Source organism: Bombus terrestris, chromosome 8, assembly GCF_910591885.1.
Source record: "Bombus terrestris chromosome 8, iyBomTerr1.2, whole genome shotgun sequence".
Taxonomy (NCBI): domain Eukaryota; kingdom Metazoa; phylum Arthropoda; class Insecta; order Hymenoptera; family Apidae; genus Bombus; species Bombus terrestris.
In genome coordinates, this window is record NC_063276.1 from 1,434,017 (window position 1) to 1,447,341 (window position 13,325).

At 40.2% G+C, this 13,325-nt stretch overlaps 1 protein-coding gene across 1 annotated transcript in view; it reads right to left on the reverse strand.

The window, feature by feature from the left end:
- Positions 1-15: 15 nt before the first annotated feature.
- The window catches only part of LOC100642333 (G1/S-specific cyclin-D2), a 52,213-nt gene continuing 38,903 nt past the window's right edge, over positions 16-13,325 (reverse strand). Inside the window, exons 4-5 of the mRNA XM_012310915.3 lie at positions 7,822-7,967; positions 16-6,671 (exon numbers count right to left, since the gene is read on the reverse strand). Coding sequence (XP_012166305.1) covers positions 6,459-6,671; positions 7,822-7,967 — 359 coding nt within the window. The 3' untranslated portion in view covers positions 16-6,458. The remainder of the gene's footprint in view (positions 6,672-7,821; positions 7,968-13,325) is intronic.

Consider the following 13,325-nt stretch of genomic DNA (forward strand, 5'->3'; position numbering starts at 1 on the left):
TAAATAAGACATGTCTTACGACTGTATAAAATATTAATACTTTATTTTTCATTCGAGTGTGCGTCACACTACGCACTGTGGGATATGTACAAAGTTTATCGTACCGAAGCTTTCACTTTCGCCTGGTACAACCAATCGCGCATCTATCGATTAAAAATCATATTTTTACGTGCTAGGTTTAAAAAGTAACGCATAAGTGCGATTGTTACATCCATCTTGATTTTTCATAACTCTTTGTTTTCACTCTTCTGCACACTCTTTCGCCGTGAGTGAGATTTAAAAAAAAAAAAACTACACATGCTGTTTCGAGCGGTGTATGCGGTGTCTGAGGTATATCAGTGGTATGTCTATTGCGTTGCTTTACTGCGAACGAAAAAATCGGGGAAAACAACTGACGAAATCTACGAAATGAGAAAACAACATATGTAATAGTACGTATAGTGATCGATGCGAGTTCGTCATTGAGCGCGTGCACTATTATTTTCGTCCGTCGAACCTGGCAGTGAATCCTCATTACAGAGGAAAATTGAGCTTCTCTTCTTGGTACGAGTTTCAAATATGTCTATTGATATTCGCGGAGCGCGGCTAAGATTAGGATTGCTGAGAGGAAGCGTAATCACGTGACGTTGAATGAAGCGAAACTCTGTACTCGCATCGAACGAAGGAAAAAAAGAAAAGAACATAATCGGATTCTCGCGTATTCCACGATTATTCGTGGAAGAAGGAAAAAAATTAAAGAATTTCTGTGGCGCTAGATTATTTTTCGTTCGGTGATATTAAAGAAGGAAAAGAGTGTCGCAAGCTCGTCGTGTTCTTACTAAGCTAAAACAGGGGCGGAATAACGGGCTTGTTCGACTGGAACGAGACGCGATTTAGGAACAGGCTCGCAACCTAGGATCACAGATCTCCGAACAGTTCTATTTTACGACAAGTGCAACTACTTTATCATCGTGTCGGTTTTTCTTCTTCGCTTTTGGAAATTATTTTACTATGTATTTTTATACATGCTTATATCTATACTGTTAATAATTTGCCTTTTTTTACGATTCGTCCATTCGTAATTACACGATACATAGTGTTATTACGTAACAAAATAACGAAGAATATTGTGTAAATGAAGCAAATAAATGTCGATGCAGATTTATATAGAAAAAAATAATGGTAAAACACTAAGAGACACGAATCTCGAAAAATTAACGTAAATAAATTCGATATTATAAGAACTTTAATAAATCGATCTAAATTCCACGTACACATGCAGGGACCTTTAAAACGAAACAGAAAGTTTCTGCACAAAAGATTGTTTAAAATCGATGCTAATATCTATTTTCGCGGATCCCAAATCGAAAAAGGAAATAAAAGACAAATTAGAAGACAACTATGTAAACATATGTAATATCCTACGCATATAGCCAATATACTACCGATAAAGGTCTATTGATAAAGATCAATTAATAATAAAGGTCCATAAAAGAACCACCACGATAAATTCCACAATTAAATACGATTCTATACGTTTCTAACAAACGGATATAAATAAGATAATGTTCTTATTTTTCCTTCGGAATTCCTTCGAAATTTATCAATTCCCTCGAACAACTTTAACTTCTAGCTAATATAATATAATAAATTTCGAATGGACGATTGGCGAAAAAAAGAGGCAAACTTTGAAGAAGAATTTCTTCAAATCTCGAATTTCGATCGAACGTACAAGAAAATCTGGGACCCTGCATCAAGGCACCGTCATTTTCGGTTTACAATTGCCCGATGTAGCTCCGATGCGTCCCTCCCCCGTCTCTCGACAGTGATCCCATTCTTCCAAGGTACACAATGATACGTGTTTAAAATATACAAATATATATGTACATATACGTATATACATTTATTTGTATATATACGATATATAGTATACGATATATATACAGATACATGTATATATGTAGGTGCGTGCACAGAGAACGCATTATCGTACGCTAGTAGTACAAGTATGAAAAAGGTCAGCCATGCGTACACCAGACTGCGTATCATTTGCATTTTCTTTCTTTCTTCTCTTTTATATTATTCGATCTCTCTCTACGTTGTACTAGGATTTGGTTACTTGAAGAGTATGTTACTAACTAGGTTTCGTTCTGTGGCACTGGGCTATTTCTGCCATTTTCTTCTTTTCTGTTTCTTTTTCTTATCGTTTTCTTACTTCTTAGTCGGAATGCGCAGATTGATTTTCATTGAGGGCGGACGAAACGCGTGTACCTCTTCCCGTCCTGCTCTCCTCTTAGCGAGTTCTTCTTTTAATTCTCTTCGTAGCGTAGGTTCGTTTCGTTCATTTTTCAAGTTCGAAGGAAGAAGAGGAACTCGCGTTCCCCGAACTCGATGGTCTACCCCTCTTTTTCTCTCCTTTATTCTACTCGACGCATTTTAAGTACTAATGGGTTCGTGGATTATTTATCATTTTACTATTTCCTTTTTGTTTCTTTTTCGATGAACATTGGACGCTAGCCTCAACTACTGTCGTTTGTTTTGTTTTCATTTTCATGACATTAGAGATTGGGATTTATATTATTTCTCTATTTTTATCGTTTTGGTTTTGCGTCGGATAATATTCTGCTTCAACTACTTGGCAATCTAATTATACGTACATACAGCGTAGATTAACGAGGATAGATTGATTAAACGTTTATATTTTGTCATCTAAAAGGGAGTTTATGTGTATAATAACGTTAAATACGTTGGATGAACGATAGTAGTTGAGGTTCAACACTTCTGGTGCTGTGGATCTGTGCGATGAGAATCTTTCTTTTTGGTATTTCTTTTTCTTTCTTTTGTTCCTTTTTTTTTTGTGGTTTGGAGTTACAAATTTGGAAAGGGGTGATTTATGTACAAAGACCTAAATTCGAAAATTTCCCTTTAATCGTTCTAATTTTAAGAATTTTACGCATTTCGAATCACAATCGATGACTTTATAAAATACACGGATATCAAATTTCATTGTTTTCGAGTATTCAAATTCTTATTTAGACTACCTTGTCCTAATTAGTAATTGAGACGTGTTACATCTTCTGATTTTGTACTTTGAATCTTTCTTCCAAATGCCTGTTTCTCGAACGAACACGAAAAACACATTCGCTATAATATATAAATGAAATTTCTATAAAATCTCATATTCAGCGGTTCCATGCACTTCTAGCAAACCCACAGAATAAAAATCACAGCACCAAAATAGTTCAATTATTAGACAACGTTTAAACGTCCGATTCTACTCGTATTTAAACTCCTCGTCCAATTTCTCTTTCGTTCCTCGATTCTATCGCACTGCCACGTTATTCGACACTCTATCTTACACGGACTACTGTGTTAACTTTTAATAGTACGCCTCGTATAGCTTTCCTACATATTTACAATCGCGGTTTTGGGAGAAGAATAGCCAAATGCAGAGTGCTGGTTTCGAGCATGCAAAGTTAGATCGACTCGGTTTAATCATCAAAGTCATCCTTTTATCAAGTTCTTTAAAAATAAAGAAACTCAAGGATCAGCTTTTTCGCAGAAATTATTTTAGCCTGTCTGGTGCACAGACAGTAGAAATTGCATACTAATTCGCTATTTTGTCATTTCTGCGATGTTTTCTTTAATAGATCGAATAGCATCGCGCGTGATAGTTATACGATACATACTACAGAAAGCCATCGTAAATCAGCTTTATGATATGCATAATAATATGTATTTACATATTAATATATCAAAAGGAGTTAAAAAGATGTAATCTGAAATGCATATGCAAGCAGATTCGACGGTAAAAAGTTATTTATAAATCTTTTTTGGAATTTCGAAACCCTCTGGTTACACCGTTGAAGCTTTTCTTCCCCATTTTTTCTTTTTTTTTTCTTTTTTGCTTACGAAAAATTCGACACACACGCATGTACACGCACGTATAACCCACACATCCACATACCGCGCATCATAGAGCGTTCACAAATGCACATCGGGCGTGGCACAACCGATCTTAGGAACCGAGTGGAATAAGCGACGGGTCGTGCCGCGACTCCCGGAAGGAAAACACATTTGGATTAACAATTATTGTAAACGTAAATACAAAAAAAAAACAAAAGGGAACTATATTTTCCTTTTTCTATCTACTAATCTAAAACGCTTCCCTATTCCATTCGACATCTCGCTGTAATAAACTCGCACGCGCGATCAACGTTTTCTTTTTCTTCATACTCCACCTTTTGCTCGTATCATACTATCTCTCTTCACTCGCGCGCAAGCACACACCTCGTGTATATATAATGTGTACATATATATATAACTTTTCTCGTATGTATACCTATGTACAAAACACTACATGACTGGATTTGACTATATGAACTTTTTATTCCTTGTTTCCCGTATTTCTTTTCTCTCCCCTCTTTTACTTTTCCTTTCTCCTCTTTCTAGCCCTATTATAGAAAAGAATCGATCCGCATTTTGTTGTTTTTTCTTTAATGGTTTTCTCTAATTTTCTAAACGATATACGAAATTGGCGCGGTAGCTTCGTCGTCCGGCTACTAAAAGTTAAGTGTACAATTCTATTGCGAAATAGATGCACAAAGCGTATTGCATAGCCTTCCCTCAACGGCACGCCATCCGGTCTCTTCTTTTCTAATTCTACTTTTGGTCTCTGTTCTCCTTCGACCATTATCGAAATTATCGTTGAAGCGTTTCATATCTCTCGCTACTTTTCGGTCTCTCTCGAAGATGCTACTAGAATCATACGTTTTATTCTTTTTATTCCTTTTATTTCTTACGTTCGAGTAATCTCAGTGTCCCTCTTTTAACGATACATTTATCTCTTTCTTCTTTTAACAAGATTTAACCGTTGAATTTTAAATTATACGCAGTTTACTTTTGTTCCTTCTTTTTCTCCGATATTCATCGATCTGTTATTAACCTTTCGCTGATCAGTTTCTTTTCTTCTTTTTCAGCTTCGAATTAACGCGAAGCGAATCCGAACGAAAGCTGACATTATCGTGAAAGTTACCGAACGTTTTAATATCGTATGCAGAGAGAACATTGCATGATAATTACGTGAATGTTTCGGGCGGGGAGGGGGGGGGGGGAATGGAGAGACAATGAAGCGAGAACGGAGTGCATGCTCGTGTCTCGCGATTCTTTCTATTTTGTATAACATTCGATCCTTAAATAAACAACGCTCAAATATTTCACATTCGACTTATATTCCTCGTCAAACGATTTAGTCTTTCTTGTTTCCTTTCCTTGCACCAACGAACATCTCTCTGTAAAAAGAAATCTAACTTTCAAAGGGCTAAATTATCGAATCATTGCCTCGAACGGAAGTATAAAAAACGGTTCAGACTTTTTTAAGTTACGCATCTTCGATCGATCTACTTTCCCTGCTGCAACGCCGATAGAGGGCGTTCCATCCCAAAAGAAAAAATAAAATAAAAAAGTATTATAATAATAAAAGAAAAAAGTCTCAGAAAATTGTAGATCATGATACGAGACGACACGCAGTCTCTGTCAATGAAATGAGAACAAAACCAATTCCGATGCCTTGAACGATCGGATGCACACGAATATTCGCGAATAAAAACGCGTACAACTAAATAACAAAGGGGGCCCATCGAGACCTTGGACCCTCGCGCTCGCTATCCGGCCCTCTGCATATACATACGCATATATGTATACACACATACATACACACACGCGCGCGCACACACACACATGCATACATATATATATATTTTTCATGTATATATATATATAAATTGTGCACGCGTAATTACGATTCGTTTTGGGACAACGCCTCGGCATTGATCGTTGCTCGATCTCCGAGTAAAAACTATAACGAATATCCGATAGCTTTATCTAGATGGATCGACTAAAACTCTTATGTTTCGTGTTTTTCCATCGATCACGTGCTCTCTCCACCAGTCGAGCCCACGAAAAATAGTCTTCCTTCGCTCGCAGATCGCTCAATAATCGGCGAATAATCGAACATGCGTTTGAAGGGAAGTGGCTGTTTAAAAAAGAAAAAGAAATGTCCCTAGTTCCTTGACGTCCCATTTGGGTTTACGAATCTTCGCGATGAATCTACAGAATTCGTACAGAGCACTAAAATATCGAACACGTTTCGAGATCTGTCTCTCTTCTTTCAAAGACGATTCTGTTCACAGTGGTGACGAAGGGAAACCAAACGACGATTCGGTCGAGCAAACACAACGTATTTTATATATCTATGTCTCTTTCGCACGTGCCTGTGCGTTGTATACTCTTTGCGTTTCAAGAATTTTCTCGCGCGTTCTTTAGCTCGAACTTTGCCTCGTCCTTCTTGATTCTCTTCGTGGCCGTGGGTCCCTCAGCATCGTTGTCGTTGTCGTCGTCGCTGTCGGGCATCGCTTGCTCCTCGGCCTCTAGGCTCAGCAGAGAGTCACCCTGGCCAGAGTTTCCCTCAGCGGCGTCTCTCAAAAATGGACGTCCCTCACATCGGTCGGCGTGCCCGCCTTCTCGTGTTCCAGGATCTTCTCCTGGCTGGTTATCTCGTCCCCCAGAGGCCTCTGCGACGTGCCCGAAAGAGACGATCCGGTCACCTGATGGCCGTTCCCGCCGGTACCGTCGGCACCCACTGCTTCAGATACCATCTCCTCGATTTGCTCCAGGCAACCTTGCAGGTAATCCTGAAAGAAGAGGAAACATCGATCAGTCTTATAATTGGCTTCTTAGATACGGCTTTAATATTTCAATCAGCGGCATTCTGAGAAACGTAGCGGGTCGGACAGGTTATCCGGAGGATTGAGATTAATGGATTTTGCGGAATATAATAATCGTGAATCATAGAATGTAATACTTGCTACGATTCTTGTTAGAAATTAGAAAGAAAGCGATCGATTTATGAATTGTTAGGGAATTTTGTTGCACGGCCGAACGAACAGGAACGCGTAAGATAATTCGATTAATTAATCGAGCTAGCGTGTAATTTTGATCGACAAGAGAAAGTTCCAAGAAGCAGTTTGAGAGATCGTTCGCGAATCCAGCCAAGACGTCGCGCAAAAACGTGCTGATGAGCGGAGTGTAGCAGGTGTCGGGCACATGTTTACGGGGAAAAAAAGTCACAGCGTGACGGGAAAGGGAAAAGACGATTCGAAACACGCGCAGACTATACATTCATAATGCGCCGAGTGCAAATAAAGTGCACGCGTGAATGGCTCGGCATGGGGTCTACGTCCTGTAAGCGCAATATTTTCGACGACCACATGTGTTTAGAAGCAGGAAGGAGCGTATACCAAGAACTATGTTGGCCACCTGCCCCTCTGTTCATTCATAATCTTCAACCGTCCAGATTCGAACCAAAGTGAAAACGAATCTCTCTTTTTTTGTGCTTTTTTAAACGTTTGTCTTTTATATTTGTAACGCAGTTTGATGAAAGATGAAATTTTGAATAATTTCGACATTTATCCGTGCGCGAAACTTCACTGATACGTGCTCCATATGTTAACGAGAACCAACACCATTTGCAATATTCGAGATCTTTGTTTCAAATTTAATTTTTTTTTATTTAAACGCTTTCCTTAAATCGTAAATTGAATCTGACGAAAAAGCTCCTTATTCCGCCGTCTCGATGGATCTCTTTGCGATTGAACTTTGTTAATTAAAAATATCTGATAAATCTCACACAAAAGCAGACGCACAGAAGCTGTAACGCAACGTTTATTTCCGACATTTCGGATAAACCAGGCGCAAATCAAATTGCGATTATATCTGCTCGTTGACAGTGCTATCCGAGGTTTCTCTCGGGCGTCGTGAAATAATATCAACACGAGGACAAACCTGTTCGATAGCCGTGATGCGAGTTAACTCGTCGAGGAGGCCGGCCAGCCCGTAACCGCTTTTCCCTGTCCAATCGAGACCGTGGAGGGCCGCTGCGACGCTCGCCGCCGCGATCATGCTCGGCGTATACATGGAGAATTTGTATTCTGGAAAAAACGTGTCCATTATCGAACTTATCGTGAAAATGATCGATATCTTATAATTATTACAAATTGATATTTACTAACTGAGTTTCAGTTCTGTATAACGTATTCGTAAAAGGATCCTGTAAACGTTCAAATACTTTCGCAGGCTTTTTTATAATTATCGAACGTAAGTAACAGCTACTAATGAATGTTGAGCGTTTCGGTACAACGCCAACGAAATTTTAAAACGTTCCGTGTAATACATTCGTAGAAGGATCGTACAAGCGTTGGAATACTTTCGAGAGCAACTGCAACTACTCCCTTACCGTGTTTCGGCGAAAGAATTAGAATAAAAAAATCTGATTGCACTCGCGCACATCGTCAAGTGTAAACAGTAAGTTTCTCGACACTCACTCACGTGCATTAACCTTATTTCCATTGCATCCACATCCACCTGCATAACATCCACCGTGCACATAAAACTCCCTTACATTGCTCCTTAAATTCCAAACACACATCTTCTCAGCCATTCCAAGTAACACGAACGGCATACGAAGTAGCCGATTCTCGACGAACCGGCGAGGAACCTTCTTTCGAAACATCGAAAACACAACTAGAAAAAGACAAAAACACGTTACCATTATTTCCAAAAAAAGAAAAGGGGAAAGAAGAGGACAGGATGGTCCAACGTTCGATCGTATCTCGTCGTCGAAGCGCGTTAACAGATGCGGCCATGAAAACGAATCCTAGAATTCCGTGTAACGTTTCATTCCACGTTCTGCTAATAAAAAATCTGCTAATAGAACCGCAGGTAGACACGTCCCAGGAAAAGGGTATTCGAAACAAGATTTACGACGTTGAAAAGTCCGGCCTTGGTGGTGCCAAGCCCAAAGGTTACCGACTCGGCAAACACCAGAACGCAACCTACAACTCTCTCTTTATTTCTCGCCTTCCCTCGCGCTTTTTAACACGATCGAGTTCCATCGCGAAAGCTTTCGCCACCTTAGCAAGCTGTGCTAACCTTCGACGCTATCGCCAGTAACTTTGAAAATGGGCCAACAGCTGTGACAAACAATTGTCAGGTAATGGATTACGGGGCCTTTCGTCTTCTTTAGGTCTAGGTACGAATTCGGTTCCGATAATCTCCTAACGGTACACCCGGACTTTCTAATGCCTTTGCTGATGGATTAGGTTTTTCTTCTTCTTTCTTCTAATTTGTTCGTTTATACCAAATTATCGGGAATAGATTCCTTTATTAACCAAGATATTTTGTTAGGATTACGAAAAGTATTCGATACCGGCGACAGAAGGGTAGAAATTCACGTACTGTCCCGATATTCGCGCTAAGCACGGTACACCTTAAAGTAACGTATACTCCCGGAAAAGAAACGAAAAGGCGGAGGAGTCCAAGTAGGCTTTAAATCGATCGGTTTGATGAAACGAGCTCGACGATTAGACGCAGCCACGGAGCGGCATGGACGACGAGCAAACTATTCGCAAAGCGGGCCTCGAGATTGACAATAAACGTGACAATCATTGACGCGATCGTATTCATCCTTTTATGCCGGTAATATATAGTCCGGCGCGCGTTTTGTGTGGATTTTTCTCAAACGCGAGCGCTATTCATTCATGGAAAGATGGGAACAGGTTCCTGGACAACCGAAATGTCCGATGGACAAGCTGAAATTCAACGGGGAGCGTGTGTGCGCGCACGCACACGCCGTAATAAAGCCATTAAGAATGGAATTCCGCGAAGCCGCTCTTAAATTTGCAGAGCCGCGAAAGAGAAGAGGAAGAAGAAAGAGAGTTATAAAGCTGGTGCAGGTGCGTTCTGTCGTCCTCGGGGATGGCGAATTACTATTGGAGAACGGCATTCCTTCGTCAAGACCACCCCCGCTCCATCCATTTCAATTCTCTTTTCTTTCTCGTCATACTCCGATCGTACTTCTGCAACGGATTTCTGCTTTTTTTAAGAATCTCAATTCTTTCGTCTCTTTCACGCTTTACTCTTCTCTCTTACTCTTGTCTCTGCGTATCCTCGTAGTCCCGTGCAACGTTATCCGAATCTCTTATTTCCTTGTACACCCTATTCGCAAACACACGGCTTCTTCCATTTTTCATCTCTGGAAGATGTTTTTCCGCAATTTTTCCACATTCGATTTTCTTCCTTTTCTCTCGCCCCATGACCGCTTTTACGTGGTTCTCGGGTTCGTTCGCGTAATTCGATGTTTTCCGGGTCTTCTACCTTCGTTTCAAGGTTTCGGTATGATTCTGTCCATAAATCTTTCTAGAACTTGGCCGCATTCTCTTTCGGATGCCTACTTCGTCCCACCTTTCCCTCAGGATTCCTTCTCATTCTAGCGGCATTTTGTTTTTGCTCGTGTTTCCTCGATGGTCTTCCTCCCTCTTCCTTTTCTTGGCCTCCCTATTCTCACATTCATTTTCGGCTCCTTTCCTTTTTAACGTCCTCTCCTACCTTTCTTTTCATTCTACTTCCACGTCTCCTTTTCTTTTCTTCGCTTCTGAAAACACGACTAAATTAAAATCTCTTCTCTAATTTTTTTATCCGACATCTTTATAGTTCTCATCAAGGCCTGCGATACGCCGATATTCCAACGTGCATCCCTTTGCGATATCGTACGTACATGGAGCAACGACGTATCGTTTCGCTTCCTCGTTGAAGAAGCGGATCGAGCGTCATCGTTTCAGCTGCTGAAAGATCCATACGCGTATCAACCAAACACGAATCCAACATTAATGAAAAATAAAAAAAAAAAAAAGAATAGAGAGGTGTTCGCGCGAATCGCATCGATGCCGACGAAGAAAACAATTAGTTGGAGCGCGTCGTTCGCGTTGCAGGGGCGTGGAATCGAAAAAGGCGAGCAGGGAGCAGGTTCACGGACCTTCCGCGATTCAAGGAAGCAGTTGGAATTCGTGGCGCCGCCGTTTGCTTCTCTTTTCGTCGGTGAAAAAGAGGGTCAACCGACTCGAACCGAGCTCGCCGAGCTACCTAGTTTGGCTCGTGAGAAACAATCATCGTCTCCCGGGCCGCTTCTAGTCTTTTCTCTTTCTTCAACAGGGACCACCAGAGCCGGCCAGACGACGAAGGACGATGGTCCTTGCTTTTTGCCATCCCCGCTTGTAATAACAACCGACTGGCAGCGTCCAGAAGGGGATTTAAACGTGTCTTGCGATCTCGTCGTGTTCGACGCCCCTTCTTCCTCTTCTTCTTCTTCGTCGTCGTCTTGTTCTTCGCATTCTTATTGCTTTTGTTTCTCTTGGTTCCCGCTCTTCCTCTCTTTCTCGCTCGATCTTTCCTTTCTTTCGATTTCTTGATTTTCCAGCGAGACTCGAACGATCGCTGTCGTTTTAACGGCTCTGTACTTCGCGGACATCGATCGTCTCTACTTTCGTTTGTATAACTGATTTGTATAATTAATAACATTTTGCGGAATTTTTTGCAAAATTATGTAAAAAGTCTCGATACAGATACGATGATTCGATTGAAGATTTTTATTCACAGTTTTCTCAAATCGAAGGTTGTATCACTTGTTGCTACGTAATTTATTCTATTGGCTGTTAACAGACCCATGTGGTGGTCAGTGACGATCATCGCGCGATTATTCCGTTTACGCTTCGTTCATCGTTATTCAACGTGATGGCGATAAATGTGTCGAGATTGTACAATGCATCGTTATTTATACATATTTGCAAGGTTCTGCTTATGATTAACGACGATAAGAAGACGAAGCGAAAATTTAGTGGCGAGAAGCACTGTTTTACGATCGTGTAACTCGTTATTTCGAATTTTCTCCAAAGGCTCTCCTCCAACCTTAATTTTCTCCTACTATTTGTACTTGCTACAGAAAAATGTGTCTCACAAAGTGCAAAATAAACGAAGCAACACCTTCGTTAAGACACGTAACGCGTTAAAAATTTCCTGCGAATTAATGAGAGAAAAAAAATCAATTTTGCTCCCTCCTTCATTTATCTCGCTACGCTCGTAATCACGAAGGTAGAAGTCATTTCTCAAGCAGCAAAAATAACACGGAAGAGTTAATTAAGATTAAATATCCAACATGTTACGCTATACTAATCCTTAGATTTCGGAAGTTTATGCGATTTTTGCGAAATGTAATATAATACGCATATAATACGCAAAAATATATGCAACGTTTATAGCGCGCTTGTTACGTTTGCTAAACGAAACAAATTTCTATTTAAATTCGTAAAAGTATAAAATCGCGTAAATATCCGCAATCTGCTGATCGCGTTTCTCCCGTTTGATCTTCAATCGTAGGGACAAAAATCTAACAACGGTTATTTCGGTTAGCTGTAACGTCAAGAGGTTCGTCGAATCGACGATCAAAGAAAATAAAACGTATAAGACAGGAATCACCCTTGTACATTCGTTACGTCATCTCTATGTCCATTCTACCTTCGATCCGTAATTGTACGGTCGGCCATAATCCATTAAAACGAAACGCAACGAAAAGAAATTAAAGAGGCAGAAAGAAAGAAGAAGAGAATGAGAGGAAGAAAAAAAACGGAACGCATAGAATCGACTCAAAGTAGTTACGTGATGGTTTCCGCCGGGTGCATTATTCACCATGCACCGGCATATTCATTAACGCGTGAGTTAACGATGCACGTTCCCGATTGTTTATGATGCCATGGCACGGTTCTAACGAGGCTAACAATGAAGGTCCGCGCGTAAAAATTGCATTTTAAAGAATATCGCCAGGCGATTATAATTTCTAATAAACGCCTAAACGCCGTCTGCCCGGCCAATTCCGCGGATATCGTCGTGCTTTTTCTTTCCCGTATTATTCGTATCGAGCAGACCTTGATAAAATTGAACGTTCGAATAAATAAGACGAAATTGAGAAATCTCGCGACACGAGGTATACATAGGAACGTTATAAAGTTATACTTTCGCCTATAGATAGGGTGAGAAAAGAATCGCGATCAACGCTTAATTAAAATGATAATGGTCTGTTTTAACGAACGAATACTAGCGGCTCGTACTATGCACTTCCGCCACAATGTTGCGTTTAAAATGCGTGAACATCAAATTAAATCGCTTACTATAGAGAAAAGAGATGAAAAATGAAAGAAAAAGCTGAACCGGCGTTAATATTATCGTACTTTTAAAATATTCGAATATTTGATAAGCAGTCGCGATAAAAAACGACACGCAGATAACGTTTGCTTCGTTCTATATCCATAGATGACGTAGAATATGACTGTTGTGCAAGAATTTATCGGTTTCGTTAATTATCATTAACCAGTTTGCAGCGATTAGAATATTATGGCGAATAGGTATCTGACGCTAGACAACTTGAAATATTGTTGCACCAATTTTGCGGAATCGGAAAA